This window comes from Scatophagus argus, chromosome 10 (assembly GCF_020382885.2).
Source record: "Scatophagus argus isolate fScaArg1 chromosome 10, fScaArg1.pri, whole genome shotgun sequence".
Lineage (NCBI taxonomy): Eukaryota > Metazoa > Chordata > Actinopteri > Scatophagidae > Scatophagus > Scatophagus argus.
The window spans coordinates 14,523,397-14,539,034 of NC_058502.1; the positions used below are offsets into that span (position 1 = coordinate 14,523,397).

A 15,638-nucleotide genomic window follows, 5' to 3' on the forward strand; every position below is an offset into this window, starting at 1 on the left:
TTTCCAATTACCCCAAACGCCACACTGATGTGTGTTCACTCTTGAACTTGCTCCTTGAAAACGTCACTTTGCGTGGAATAGCAAGTAAACAGCATTTGACACCAATTGCTGCCTCCACCACTTTCGGTAATGACTGCAGGCCTGTTTGGACTCTGCTCTTATGTGTTTTAGTGATGTTTGTGCACCTTTTGTGTGCTTCCATGTTATGATGTGTTGCTTCATGTTGGCCGTTCTTCTTGGTTTGTGTTCTGTTGTTTCATGCTAGTTTGTGTTGAACTGTGTCGTATTTCCTGGTGTCACATTGGGTCAGGTCATTTTGTGTTTTATTGTGTTGCCTTCCTCGCACACACACTCCTTGTGTGCTCTGATAACCAGCAGGATGCTGACAGGTCAACAGCTTCCCACCCAGAACTAAAAAGCACCTTGTGCCTAAAAAAAGGAACCCCTAACCACAAACATCGTGCAACTGGCAAAGTAGGTGAAGATGACAGTGTGGGGTGCGATCGCACCTACGTCCATGCAGGTCTGTATGACACTGTTCTCATCTGCCCCTGTGGCACAACTAAAAAAAGAAGACGATTTAACTCATCTTAGCTCTTAATATAACTGTTTGCATGTCAGAGTCTCTATGCTTTGCATAAAAGCACAAACACAAAAGCAAGGTCAAAACTGAGCTAAAAAACATGTTGTAAAGTTTATCTGAAGCGTGGACATGGTCTACTGCTAACACTCCAACTCAGATTACATATTAGTTGAGCTCAGTTAGGACTGAGAGTGTAATCTCTGAGTCACCTAAAGGAAACTGCACCAAAATGAGCAAAATAAAGCTCCTGAGGACAAACTTGTACTTTGGACTTATGTCTTATTTACATAACAAGGGAGGGGCAGGAGGGGTGCCATGTACTCCCAAACTGACCACTGAGAGAAAATGGCCAAAAAGAGAAGTAAAAAATGCAGAAGCAGATGGAAAATGATCACAAGCACACACAATCACCAAGAGAAAAACTCATCCAGAAGAGACACAAACCAACCACAAAGAGAAGCAAATCCACCACAAAGAGACAAAAATCAACCACAAAGAGACAAAAATCTACCAACAGACAAAATGTCTGGACCGTCTCATAATTATAATAAACTGCAGTATTGTGACATTAATATTAGTAATACGATTCAAAGAGTAGTTTCAGTATTAATTGTTCCAGCCAGGCCAATGAATTCAATAAAGCAGACAAAGAGCTGGCTACTAAAGTAAGCAATGATGCTAATGCATGAAAATCAGCATTAATCTAACAATCAACTCAGTGCAGCTACTAGAATAGGTGTAACTGCTTCTTTTTCACATTCTGTCAAGCAATTATGAAATTTTAATGTGATGTAAGGCTAATTTTGAAAATGTGTCTGTATGCTTTTTCTTGAAAGTGTCTCCCTGCTGTGTGTGACCTTCTAGCTGTGATTTGATGCACAGCGTGGTGGTTAGCGTGAAGATGTGGGCTTATTCACAGAGGTCCACTTGCATAAATTAGTCCCTCTCTCTATCTCTCTCTCTCTCTCTCTCTCTCTCTCTCTTGCTCCCTGTCAGTGTTTTTTCTTCTTCTACATGGTTAAACATAGTGGAACCTGACACTGTGCTCAGCTGAGAGGCTGGCAGGGAATGTCAGAGTCTTGGTAAACAGTAGCGAGCTGTAACCTCTCCAGGGAACCGAGTGTGTGTGTGTGTGTGTGTGTGTGTGTGTGTGCTCATGCTTGTAGCAGTGAGAAGAAGGTGCTGCTGCTCTGTTGACATGGGTCAGGGTGGAGTAGTGGGATGAAAAAGCCATAAATGGGGTCAGGGTCCCTGACAGCAGAGATGATTCAGCTAAAGATGGCATTGAGGTGAAGCTTTACATTTGCAAACTGGCATAAATGGGATGCCTGGTGTTGTCTCTTGTCATGTTAGATGTTGTAAAAGTTGAAGTGGTTTTGTTTAATTTGTATTAAGCCGTTTCACCCCCCCACACTCTCTTTTTCCCAGTTAACAGGCCATCCTTTGAAAAGGGATTTCCAATGGTACAACAAACAGAAGCATCCGGCCAGAGATTTATCTTCGTCTGTGGATACATTTAAAAGGGGCGCTGCAGATTCACCGCTGCATTGATTTCAGAAAAATGTACAGTTAACTCCCAGAAATTGAACTAACTAGCTGGACTCTTCGTTCTCTGCCATCCAGCTTTCATTTGCTCTGTTTTTATGTTAGGTTGTCTGCAGACAGGAGCTACAGTGAACAACTCTGTGAAACCATTTTGCTGTGCTGCTGCCTTTACAATTTGGGCTGCAATTGAAACAGCAGCAGCTTCAGCAGCAGCATATTTTTGTGAAGAATAACTTAATCTTTTGAATATCAGGTCTGATTTCTGTTTCTGATTTTCTTCAGACTTGTTTATTGCTGTTTCTTTTTAGGGCTATTTACAGCCTTATTGGAAGGGGGACATGCTGCGTTCCATTACGCATGTGCATATGTGCTCTGATTTCCTAGTTTGTTTGCTTCTTGTGCATTTGAGGGATTTTGGTAGCATTAATAACAGAGTGAACATGTGTAACATTAAAATCCTTATGATATAAAATATCTTTTTGCAGACCATTAGCCAGTAGCTTGTTTAAGTTGTATAATCTATCACAGTGAACATCAAGTTTGCCACAGGTGGAAGAAGCTCATCAGATCTTGTATTTTTATAGTAGCAATACCACAGTGTTGAAATGCTAATTTATAAGTAGAGGTCATGCATTTAAATTTTTACTTAAGTAAAAGTACAAAAGCATTAGTATCATAATATTTTTAAGGTATGAAAAGTAAAAGCGCTCATCATGCGTTTTATTATCGATTGCTTCATATAGTTTATCTGCTGGCTTGTGAATTTTTTTAATTTACGTGTTGATAATAGTTTGTATTATTGAACTAAATCTGGAAAGTAGTAACTGAGGTTGTCAAACAGAGAGTAGCAGAGTAAGCCTTACAATATTTGCCTCTGAAGTTTAGTAAAGGAGAAGTGTAAAGTAAAAGAAAAGTACAAAAGTACTTAAGTACAACTACCTCAGAATTGTACTTGAGTAAATGTACTCCCACGACTGAAGTTGGCATCAACTTTTGTCATCTCTTCCTCTTGTTGAAAGCTAGTGCAGTACAAATCTGTACTTAAGTAGGTAGATTTCCAATCTTTATGGATTTATTTGAAGCCAGTGATTGACTTTAATTGTATACTAATATGTCCTTAAAGCTAAACATTTGAAGTTAACAATACCAAAAATTGCAAACCCACTGTTGGGGATTTTTAATGATCATGGATGTTATTTGGCAAATAATTATTATTATTATTGTTATGGTATGGTATGCAGCCACATGAGCCAGATATTAATTTTAAATGATAGAGCTACAGCTAAGAGTGACAGAGTGACTTCACCTCATCACCAGAGCCTGACAGTTTGTATGATCTCCACCCACCAAAACGTCACATCTCTACAGCTCGACTGTCAAAGAAAATCCCGCGTATGTTTCACTTTTTTCGGGTCTTCAAGACGAGTAGCGTTCTCGCAATTACAACGGCTCCTGAAGGCAGCAGTAGATCCTGAAACTCATTGAGAGCGCAGGTGGAAGAAAAAAACACCGTGCCGATATTTTAGCTTTGGCGTGGCATGTTATATTTACCACAATAGTTTGTTTTCTTCAACTTTGAGAAGATTCAGCAGGTTTTTTTGTCTTTCTTTTGTGGTGGTGAGTGGCCCGGTGTCACACATGGCTCCCCGGGCGGTCTGGCTCCTGGTCGCCCTGTCCGGTGTCTTGAATGTGCGCTCCTGCTGGGCTTTTACCTGTCCGACCATCTGCCACTGCGGCGCCGACACTTTTCAGTGCAGCAGAGACACTCAGCTGGCCTCCCGGGCGGGAGCAACATCCGTGCCTCGACTGTAAGTAACCAAACTTTGTAGCTTCAGTACTGATAGAAGTCTAGTTTGCAAACTGTGGTACTTCACATTGAGTCCATCAGTGCCCGTGTGGTAGGCAACTGGGAGTATGTGTGGCTTCTCACTTAGCCTGCTTTTTGATTCTAATAGTCCTATAAGGACTTTTGATTAAGCTTGTTATATGGTTCTGGAAGATAACCTGAAGATACACGTTGTATTTTCTTTTAGTATGAACATCTTGACTAAAATGAACCTTTTACAGATGGCTCACTCATCTGCTTTTGAAACAAGTCCCCACTCACGCCTTCAGGGAGCTCATCAACGTTACAATAATGTAAGTTTTTTTTTTCCTTTAATGTATTTGTTGGGTGAAAATATATAAAGTAATTAAATTAATCTCACATTGAAGTAGGGCGTAACCATTGCACATACACGCAAACCTTTGCTTAAAAAATTCAACTTGAGCGAAAAGTTTTAAAATGATCAGATAAGTTATAGATTTACTTAATCAATGTATGTTGCCAGTCTTGAATTATGGCAGAATTTTGACACGTAACTTAACCTGAAATACATTTAACTGAGCCGAAAAAAATCGTTTACAGTATTATTATCAGTTACATATCACGTGTTTGGGTAGTGCAAGCATAATCCACTGAAATGTAATATATTGGACAAAAAAAATATCTCTCTAGGCCTTTATTTGAGCTTGAGAAATTAACTGACGAAGTTAAAATATACTTTCCCCTTAGCGCCCCCTGTTGGTATGTTTGTACACCTGCATTCACAGGTTGTCCACTGATTACACAACAAAAAAAGTTTGCTGTGTGTACTGTATGTACTGTGCTATTACTGAGTTCTCTTTTTGCCAGGTTTTTAGTGTTTTACGTTAAAACCTTAGACACAAAATATTTAGCTATGACATTTAAAACTGCATAGCTTTCCAAACTCAAGCTTGGAAATACAAATGATTTGGATAGTTGAAACACAATGTTGGAAAAAAAAAAAAACTCTTATGATCCATTTAACTGTGACTAACGCAGACTCAACTATAACATCAGACATTTACCAGATGCTTGTATGTTTACCAGCCACAGTAGCAACAGTGGAAGAGGTGAACATTGGTTTATGACTATTCATTATGTCCTAACATGATTGTATTTCACTCCAATGTCTTGCTCTGGGGTTTCACTTTTCATTCCTTATCTAAAAGTTTAGCCCCACGTGTACAAATCATTATGTTTTGAGCTGGTACTGAACTGGACAGAATGCACACATGAGTGCCATAAAGCAGTACACATTATTCTTTATTGGTAGCTTTTGGGTATTACTCCCATTCAGTCAATGTAGATGTGACTGTGATTCTATTAAGATTCAACAAAAAGGTGAAAGGTGAATGTGTCCGTGAATCAGGAGGAAGTTAGCGATGCCACCTAAATACAGAATAATCAGCTCCTCTCCAATTGCAACTGAGTGACATGTTGCACCAAAGTCACCAAAATTTCATCTTAATTGCTGATTATTTAAATCTCATTTCTATCATGTTTACAGCCTCTAAGTACACAGTCCTGCAGCTACAACATTAGCCTGAATTGTTTCACTGAATGGGTTTCACTAACAGTTTGATGAGAGGATAACATTTGTTAGCCTGTGGTGAAATCATTTTCAGATTGAATGTGTTTGAGTGTGTTTCACTTTGCTCTCCCCCTCTCTCTGCTCCTCAGGGACAAGTCTTATCAGTCTCAGATACTTACAGTACTTACATAAGATTGGTTCATAATGTTCCAATTTTGTCTCTATCGCAAAATAGTTTGCAGTGATAAAACACACTCAAGTTTAAATGAGGTTACAGCCCCGAAGCTGCGATCCTTCATCTATTCAGCCTGTGGCAGGTTAGCCAATAAAACCTGTGTCAAGGTAGAATGACACAAGGAGTGCCATGTGTCATTGATGACGCAAACTGGAAATCACAGCACAGCTTCATCGAGAAAGCTTTTTGCCAGTTGTAATTATGACACTACACATCATGCAATCAAAAAATGCGAGTCTAAGCAGTACAGATGGAGTCATTTAATTGTTTATTTGTTTGAAATGAAAGCAGAGTGACATTAACCTAGGAAAAGTGTTTGTGCTGATTACAGCAGAGTGGCAGTCTTAAAACGATAATTGCAGAAAAAAAAAAAAAATCAGTTGGAGAGCGGCTCGGAAAAGGAAGTCAGCCGTGCCTCTATCAGAAAACAAAAGTGGTCAAGGACAATTCAAGAAGTCTTGTTGACTTTGTTTGTCTCTGAAGGGCTTTGTTTAGTCCTCCTTTTTAAACATCTTCACTCAGTCTTCTTGGCCCAGATGCATCGGTGATGTATGTTTGGAGCTTTTCCAAATGTGAGGCGAAGCATGTGTGTAGTGCCCTAGAAATATGAATTGTTGTTTGTGGTATTTTAATATTTCCCTCATGGATTGTATCCCAGTATCAATCAACTCTGTCCTATTTCTAAAGCAAGTGCATTAAAAAGTACAGAAATCCATAACTTATATAACACTTAATGTTTCACTAAAATTTCCATATTCGCTACCTTGATGTGTCAGACGTTTCAAGTGTAATTTGTTTACCGGCTGTTGTTAATCTCTTGATTGATGTGGAGCCATGTTTTTGTGCCAGTGAGATTTCCCAGAGCGACTGCATCACACAGATACAGCGACATGCCTTCCTCTCCCTCCACAGTCTGGCTCAAATGTAAGTGACACTTTACCTTCCACCACATGTCAAATTCAAACTGCACAGTGAGAGCGATTATTCATTTGAACAGCCGGCATGTGCTTTGCATTTCATTTAAGTTTCATAGGATTAGCCTCTCAATTACAAAGCAGCGCGTTTAATCCTTGACTTTCAGAGCAGTTGACATGTGAATGGGCCTTGTTGTGTTTGTTTGTTGACAACCACTGACAGCAGTTTTGTAATTACTAATACATTTCCTGATTTTTTTTATTCCCACAGTTCACTGCAGAACATCAACAGTCTGAGGGTTATTGAAAAAGGGGCCTTCACCGACCTGCCCAGGCTGGAATATTTGTAAGTCATGCTGTTCTACTTAAGCATTTTTTACATGTTTAAACCCCATTGACCAGCAGGTTGGTCACTTATTACAACTCATTCTCTGCAGCCAAACACTGTTGCATCTCACAAGACCTTGAGGGAAATTGCTCAACAGCTATTAGATGTAGTGCCATTAAATTATGTATACACATTCATTTTCCCCTCAAGATGAACTGTTATCCTTTAACCCTTCATTTAGCACTGCCATCAGGACAAAATGTTAATTTATTCCATTCTTAGGTTTGTGACAAAATACTTGAAATGAAATTCCCATCAGCCTTAGCTGGTGTTTGATCCTAATTAGCTAATGCTATCATGCAAACATGCAAAACTAAAACATTGAATATGGTCAGCACTTGGCTCACATGCTGACCTTTAGCACGGCCTCATGGCAGGATAACCTAACATGGCTGTAGACTCTCAGTCTGTATACTGTCCTACTGTTTGTGTTTTGTATATAGAGTAGTGTGTATTAAAGGCCGAGGTGAGGCATTGCAAAGCAGCTTAGGAAATAAACGCTGTTGCAAACGGCATTGTTCCATGTTATGTACTTGTCCCTATAAAGATAAACATGAAATAAATAGAAACGAAGAGCAAATACAGTGTATCCAACACTATAAGACAGTGTTGGATAACGTAACAATAACGGGGGAAATAATGAAAAGTGGAAAACTGGATGTTAATAAAGGAGCACTGCAGCCATTTATATCATTAGGCATAAGACTCCAAATATACGTCTTTATCTTTCTATCTATATATCTGTAACTATATAGAATAGTCGGCTGCAGATCTACTCTCGTGACCTCAACCCGAAAAATGTCGATCTGAAGATATTTTTACCTAAATAGCATTCCTTGCTTCATTTTAAATGAGAAGAAACACGTCAAAGGTCACAAGCAAAAGCGCATTTAACCTGGATTGTTTTCCCAGAAATGATTCCTGAAGTTTCTGTTACCCTCTGAGACAGTCTGCAGCTCTGATATTCTGTTGGCACTTTGAAGATTTGTTTCAGTCATCTGTCTTTGATTCTGGTCTTCATAGGAGCATCTCTAACACAGGGGTGATGCACTTCCCAGACTTCACAACTATCTCCTCTTTGGTGCCAAATATTATCCTGTAAGTAAGCACATTTAAAAATAGTGTGTTTTTAAATTGGATTAGTGTCTTTTTGGATGATGCAAAACTGCATGATATCCAAGGTACAACTCTCACTGGAGCCCAAGTTGCTCATCCTGAGTACAGTTTTACTTTTATCTATTAATGTCACAATGCCATCAACCCTGCCATAAATCCTCCAACTGGGTTACAGTTCATCAGACTTTTCTTTTTTCAGAGTGAATATACATAATTTTGTCTGACTGATAACTGATAGCCAGGTTAATGCTGTCTCTCTGCCCAGTGAAATGACAGATAACATGAGGATCGACAGCATTCCTGCCAATTCCTTCCAGGGTATCACACAGGAGTATGTTGACATGTAAGTAGAGGAGCCAAATTGCTTTTGTTGCAACATTAAAGGAGGTTGGAGCAACAGTTTTTCATTGTTCATTAAGAATGTGTTTTGATGTGTCTTATGTAATTTGATGTTCAGTTCTCTGGCCTTGGTGATAGGTGCTTGACAGCGAACTACAATTTATAACATTTATGTTATTGACAGGAACCTGGTCAGAAATGGCTTCAAAGAAATTAAACCTCATGCATTCAATGGAACCAAGCTCAACACACTGTAAGCATAATCATAATCAAGATTCCCCCCCCCCCAAAGCTAACAACAACTGGCCGATATAGTATGTTGTTCAGGTTTAAGGTTGTTCAGGCTTTTTTTTCCTAATCATAAAAACTGAGTGTACCAGTAAACAAATGTTATGTAAGACTAAACAAAGATTGGTACCCTGTTGTTTTTCTTGCTCTGCCCCGCACTGCTGAATGTTGATAGGGACAAGATATGTGCCGACACCCGCAGTCTAAAAATAATGCCCATCTTCCTCAGTGTCAAGTTGAGAAAATAGTAGAAAGGAAAAAAAAGGGTAGATGAAAAATGTTTTTGGGCACTGTTGGCCATTAAAGTGTCATCTTGAATTGTCTTTTATATTGCATGTTAACCGCAAAAACTGCAGTTTGGACTGGAGGTCACTTGAGTTAGATTGTTTTTCTATGTCTTTCGTAGAATTTTGAGAGACAACAGGTATCTCACTGACATCCAAGAAGACGCTTTTGAAGGAGCCACAGGTCCGAGTTTCCTGTAAGTGACACTGATTCAGCTTAATAAAGAAATTACAACCAAAGAAAATGTCAGTTTCCCAAAGTCATGTTCAGCATCAGTGGTGTAAGTATTCGGATCCTACTTAAAGCTGCTATTTTTAATGTCAACAGTTGATTATAAGAGTACTGGTATGTAAAAGCTGTAACTCACAGAGTATTTAGCTCATGAATGTATAAAAATGTGTGTAATGGTGGCCCTCAAAATATTTTTCCCATTGACCACCATTATAAAAGGGATGTCAGTAAAACAAGAGTAATTACAACTTTTTCTATTATGTCCTTTTTGATCCATGGAGGTTTTATCTTCTTTACTTTAAAACTTTACTTGAGCCGAGAAAATCAATTTGAAAATCTCTGTCGTCATCACAATGTAAAGTCTATTGGGCAAACTTGCAGACGGGCTCAGCGGCTCATATCCAGAGGACTGCATTCCCCGGAAGTAAAACTGAAAGCTGGAAAACTTTTTTTGACATGTGCACAAGGAATTGAAAGTGTAATATGTAATAAAATCCAAACATAAAACATATGTAAAATCTTCACCTGCAAAGTAACTAGAAACTAAAATGAAAGTAGTGAAGTAAAAAGTGCAATGTCCCTGTGAAATGTTGTCATTTTGCTGCGACTTTAGGGGAGAGCGGGGATGGTTGTAACAGCACCACTCTGACTAAGAAAGAATGATCTGAAGCTGTGGATGGCACCAACAGAACCACTCCACTATCTCCCATTTTATGTTACCTCTCTGCTGGCATTCCAAGTGAGCTGAGTCAAAACTAAAAGATGGAGTTAAAACACTACAGACCGCTGGCTGGTCAGAGAGAATCAGAGAAACCTGGGTCATCTTGTGCTCCGCTCTCTCTTTTTTTGCTGCCTGCAACCTTTGTTGCAATAAACAACCACATACAGACCAGAAACAACACAAAACACTCTGTGTCCTCCAAATTGTCTACTTAGGAAGTGTGTGGTTAAAGAAGAGAGAGCAGCAGAAACATGATGGTGAATGCAAGCTGAGGAAAAGGTTAGCAGTAAGGTGTAAGTCTAGCAATAAATGTACAGTACAGGTTACAGTTTGTCCCTTCATAAATTCTGTTTCTGTTGACCAAGAAAAGTCCGGCCTGTTGTTTCAGCATGACAAGACGGTTGGTGAAAAAAAAAACTGATAGACGTGACCCTGCACATGTACTAAAACCTGTTTGAGACAAGGTGAGGCAGGGAAAGACAGTAAGGTCTGGCACCAAAGAATGCTCTGCCATGTGACAGTAAGCAGATACTGCAAGAAAGTGCACAACCTCAGAGAAGAAGGATCAGAACAGGTGCTCTGTGTGGGCTATCACAGCAGTCAAAAAGTCTTCATTGCACAGCAAGAGGTTATTCACTGAGGCAGCGGACTTGTATTTTAGCCTCACTCCATGTGAGTTTGTAAGCATCAGACAGATTCAGGTTAGCAAGTTAGACCTAAGTAGGGATTGGTTACTAGTTTAAGTATCAGTTTTTTTATGTATATGTATAAGGTGCTACTTCCTTTAATGTCAGGAAGAATGCATCTTTTACTGAAGTACAACATCAGGCACACAATCCCCACAGTCATGGGACGAGAACAATATGCCTTGTCCAGGTTGGAACTAAACTTCTGCAGATCCATATTTTTTGGTGTGACCGCAGTTTTTTTACTTCCTCACTCTTATTGTTACAACTTAATCCGATAGCGGGGCGGGTTGTAACAATGGCGATCCTTGTAACGGACATCAGTTAATGAATTGGAGAATTTAGACACTAGTAGACAAACAGGAGTATTTTGTATGCTCAAAATTGAGATAAAGAGGGTTACAGCTGTCCCCATTCTGCTCTACTTGAGTAAATGTACATAGTTACCACTGCTGAAAATGAATCAGTCCCTTAAAAGATCATGTTCCACAGATAAGACACTGAAATCCAAAAGCAGTGAAATTATTACTGTGGCGAAGTTAAATACGAGAGGGGATCATCATACGTTCTCTATCTTCTCTTGTTTAAATCAAGACGGCCATACTTGAACTGGGTCACTGAAGCAAGATTAATATTCATAACAATGTTTATCATTTTTTTGTATAAACATTAGGGCAGTGACAGCCTGTCTGTGTAAACAACCAACAAGGCAGGCAGGACTGCTGAATACTGATTAGTGAGCAAATAGCCCAGTCTGTGGAGCATACAGCTTGCAAGGTCCCTCATTGCAAGCAATCCTGTGTTGTAGATATGAAATATCCTCTTATCTTGATTATGAATTAGTATGTGTGGTATTCACTGACATGCAGGAAATGCTAAAGGTCTTCCTTTTGCTTGTGTGGGGTCCATTGTGGTGCTTCTGGGTATTTATAGATTTGACGAATGTCAGGTTCTAAGTAGTGGAATCAAATGAGGGAGCAAACTGGATCCTGAGTGATGTGTTGCTTCGGATAAAATGCATTCAGTCCTTCGTAAAATGTCAGTAATTTAAAACTATATTTGGTAATGAAGCATTTTTGTTGTGAATGAGCATCTCTGTAGAAAAACAGTGTGATTTGCTCATTGACTGGATGAACATGAAAACATTGTAAATTAGACTTTGGCTGCTGCAATCACTAGAACTGAATGAACACCTGTGAGATTCAGCAGATTCGCCTGAAATAGCATTCCTACCACTGTCAACAAAAAACAAAATGATGACTCTTTTTGCAGGAAAGAGTGACTTTGTAACCCTTCAACCAAACTTAAATTTCATGTGAAATCCCAAAAGCTAAAGAAACCTGTTCTGGTGGCTTGTTGTAGTTCAGTGCCTTATTAAAACACTGTATGTTATTGGTAGCTATTTCACTAATCTTCACTGAATGTTCTCTCTGTGTGTGATTCAGGGATGTTTCCTCCACAGCTCTGAGTTCTCTCCCCCCTAAAGGGCTTAGGCAGGTGCGGTTTCTGAATGCCAGCTCTGCCTTTGCTTTGAAGACCCTCCCTCCACTGGAGAGCCTAGCCGAGCTGTCTAAGGCTGAGCTCACGTACCCCAGCCACTGCTGTGCCTTCCACACATGGCGTCGGAAACAAAGGTAACGGACCACCACTGCCACTGAACAAATGCTTGGTCCAATGAATACAAATCATCAGTGGTTTGGTAATTAGCAGCTGAGTTTATCGACATTTTTGGTCTAACCTTTTCTCTTCTTTTTTATTTAAAGGGAAAATGCCTTGAAGAACTTCACAAAGTTATGTGATCTCAGCGACACTGAAATGTGAGTTACTTCACTGCCCACTTAGAGACTATATATATAAATGATTGCAGTGGGGAGTGGGGTGAGTTTCATAGACTCTTCCCAAGATAAATATTATTTTCTCTCTGGAACGTTCCGTGAACTTAAAAAAGAAATACCCTCCCACCAGCATCTTAAAATAATATGGCACTTAATTAAATGATGCTGTTCAATTCACCATTAATAACTAAAAGTGCAAATTCGAGATGGTCTTTCCTAATTTACACTACAATTAAGCAACTGATAAAATCATGAAAAAAATGATGATGCACCCTGTTTACAAATTATTCCAGCCATGTTTTTAATTTTCGAATGAAGACCTGGCACTATTGTATGACACATTTAACTTTTCCTTCTCTGGAGAACGTTCAGTCACCAGTAGCAAAAATTCACCTTCTTTGCTGTTTCTCAAAGCTGACATGTTGATCCAGTTAGTTTCCGGGTGACTTTGGTTAGAAAAATACACCCCAAATACCGAGATGCCACTGATGAGTGGTGATGCACGCAAGGTCCATCCCTTTTTCAAAGACAATCTAACTTTGTCTGCCAGTCTTTGGTGTTAAACAGCCTTCTCTCACTCCTTCAAGTACTCAATTCACAGTAAGAACAAAACATAATCCTCCCCTTTTCTGACTCCTGACTCTTCCTTTATCATTTCACTGTGATTTGTATGGTAATCTTAGCATTTGTGTATTCTGCAGAGAGACCACTGCAGATGGTAGGAATCTTATTGATGACATCAACTTTCAGTATCCAGACCTGGAGTTTGATTGTCTCAACAACCCCTTCGTCAAGTGCACACCAAAGCCAGATGCTTTTAACCCTTGTGAGGACCTTCTGGGCTTCCCCGTCCTGCGCTGTCTCACCTGGATCATTACTGTTTTTGCTGTGACTGGTAACCTGGCTGTTCTGGTTATCCTGCTAATTAGCCACCATAAGATAACCATCTCCAGGTTTCTCATGTGTAACCTGGCTGTCGCTGACCTCTGCATGGGGCTCTACCTGATGCTCATTGCCTTCATGGACTACCACTCCCGTCACGAGTACTACAACCACGCCACGGACTGGCAGACAGGGCCTGGATGTGGCATAGCGGGGTTTTTGACTGTGTTTGCCAGCGAGCTGTCAGTATATACACTGACTGTGATTAGCCTTGAACGCTGGCACACCATCACTAATGCCATGCACGTCAACAAGAGGCTGCGGATGCACCACGTCGCAGTCATCATGGGGGCAGGCTGGGGCTTCTCTCTGCTGGTTGCCCTGCTCCCTCTTGTGGGGGTCAGCAGTTACAGCAAAGTGAGCATCTGTCTGCCCATGGATATTGACACACTAGGCTCTCAGGTTTATGTGGTGGCTGTGCTCATTCTCAATGTTGTAGCTTTCCTGGTGGTCTGCTACTGTTACATATGCATGTATTTGAGTGTTCACAATCCAGAGCACTCCACGCGCCATGGAGACACCAAGATTGCCAAGCGCATGGCTGTGCTCATTTTCACCGACTTTGTGTGCATGGCGCCGATCTCCTTCTTCGCCATCTCTGCAGCCCTGCGTATGCCCCTCATAACGGTGTCTCACTCAAAGATCCTGCTCATCCTTTTTTACCCCATCAACTCCCTCTGCAATCCTTTCCTGTACACCCTCTTCACACGAGCTTTCAGGAAGGACGTGTGCCTGCTGCTGAGTCGCTGCAGCTGCTGCCACGCCAACTCTGACTGTTACAGGTCACAGACTATGGCTTCACACCTCAACTCTGCTCAAAAAATGTCCACCAGAAAACCTCAATCACTTAGCTTCTATGCCTATCACATTAAGATGAAGGGTTGCTTTATTAACAAGGGAACCACATGACTACCAAAGCAGAAAATCTTATTATGAACTTGAAGTCAGCATCTGCTGTCTTGCTAAAAATGTAGCACTTCTTCAAAATTTAGGTCACGCGGAAGAGATTGTCAGTCTTGTACATGACAGCCATCGGATCAGATTTGATCTTGGTTTGTTTACAAAGTGAGAATTTCATCAGTCAGGACCAAGAGACCTCAAACTGGAGACGACAGCTGCCGCAGCTTCCATTTCTGCACAGGTGATGTGGTACGAATTAACAGATGGATGGAGCAGGAATGGGGAGCAAAGAAAACAGGTTTATTTGTAAAAACATAATAAAACGCTGATGGTCCTTTACATTATTAAGATCAAGATGTTACAAGTAGATCCATTTAGTTCTGTTAAAGATCAATCAATAAAAATTATTTATTATTCTGTCTTTATGAAAGTTTGGATGCTTGAATTTGAATACAGTGAAATAAATGTGATCAAATGGGAGTCTGTGTCTTAGCTCATCAGAGATGGGTTTTAGCGCCATCTATTGGGGTATTGTACTCAGGATACATTTGGTCAGGGACACTTGAAAACTGCAGACATGCCAGAGCAGCCTCAGAGACAGTTAAAGCTGGGACCAGGACTATGAGAAACTTGACTACTGTTCAAACCGTCCTGGATTTTCATAATGAAAGATTTTAATGAACGTGTGGTCAGTTGCCATCTTTCTTAAGTTTCCACATTTAACAACAGCTGTCAACTGTGGGTTTGCCAAACATTCATTTTTATTCTTACTTTCAGAGAACATATGGGAGTATGGTTTTATTTTTAAAAAAAATCCACTAATTTGGAAGAAAACAAACATAATTTGGTGTACATGGGAAGGGGGTGGATTTTATATTCTTTTAATAATCTTCTATCCCTTCAGACTTAATCTGCAACTCCTTGTAGGGGTTCAAACCCACAGAAGCACTGCAATACAATTCACAATTTTATATGAAGGAATGTACCAGGACTGTCAGTATAACTGCAAAAACACTGCCAGGATCAAAATGAAAACTTGACATTAAAAGCAAACATTTTCCAAGGATTTGTCACTGATTTTGATCTGGTTTTGTAAGCTGTTGCTGGAGCTGTCACATCACCCTTCGTATATTCTCTAGTTCTCTACTTTCTAGACTCAACAATTAATTGATTTTAGGGTCCATGCTGGCATTTATATATTTAATTTTAGTAATATTAAGCCAGTGGGACCTGTATGGATTCAAGACTGAAAA

General features: G+C 40.0%; 1 protein-coding gene across 1 annotated transcript; it reads left to right on the plus strand.

Annotated features, from left to right (window-relative positions):
* The first annotated feature begins 3,443 nt into the window (after window positions 1-3,443).
* On the plus strand, window positions 3,444-15,507 carry LOC124065721 (lutropin-choriogonadotropic hormone receptor-like). Its single transcript, XM_046401381.1, is given in 12 exon segments — window positions 3,444-3,936; window positions 4,196-4,267; window positions 6,590-6,664; window positions 6,926-7,000; window positions 8,066-8,140; window positions 8,424-8,501; window positions 8,682-8,750; window positions 9,192-9,266; window positions 12,154-12,342; window positions 12,472-12,525; window positions 13,245-14,256; window positions 14,259-15,507. Coding segments are annotated over 12 exon segments (2,022 nt in total). The 5' UTR covers window positions 3,444-3,766; the 3' UTR covers window positions 14,337-15,507.
* Window positions 15,508-15,638: the final 131 nt, after the last annotated feature.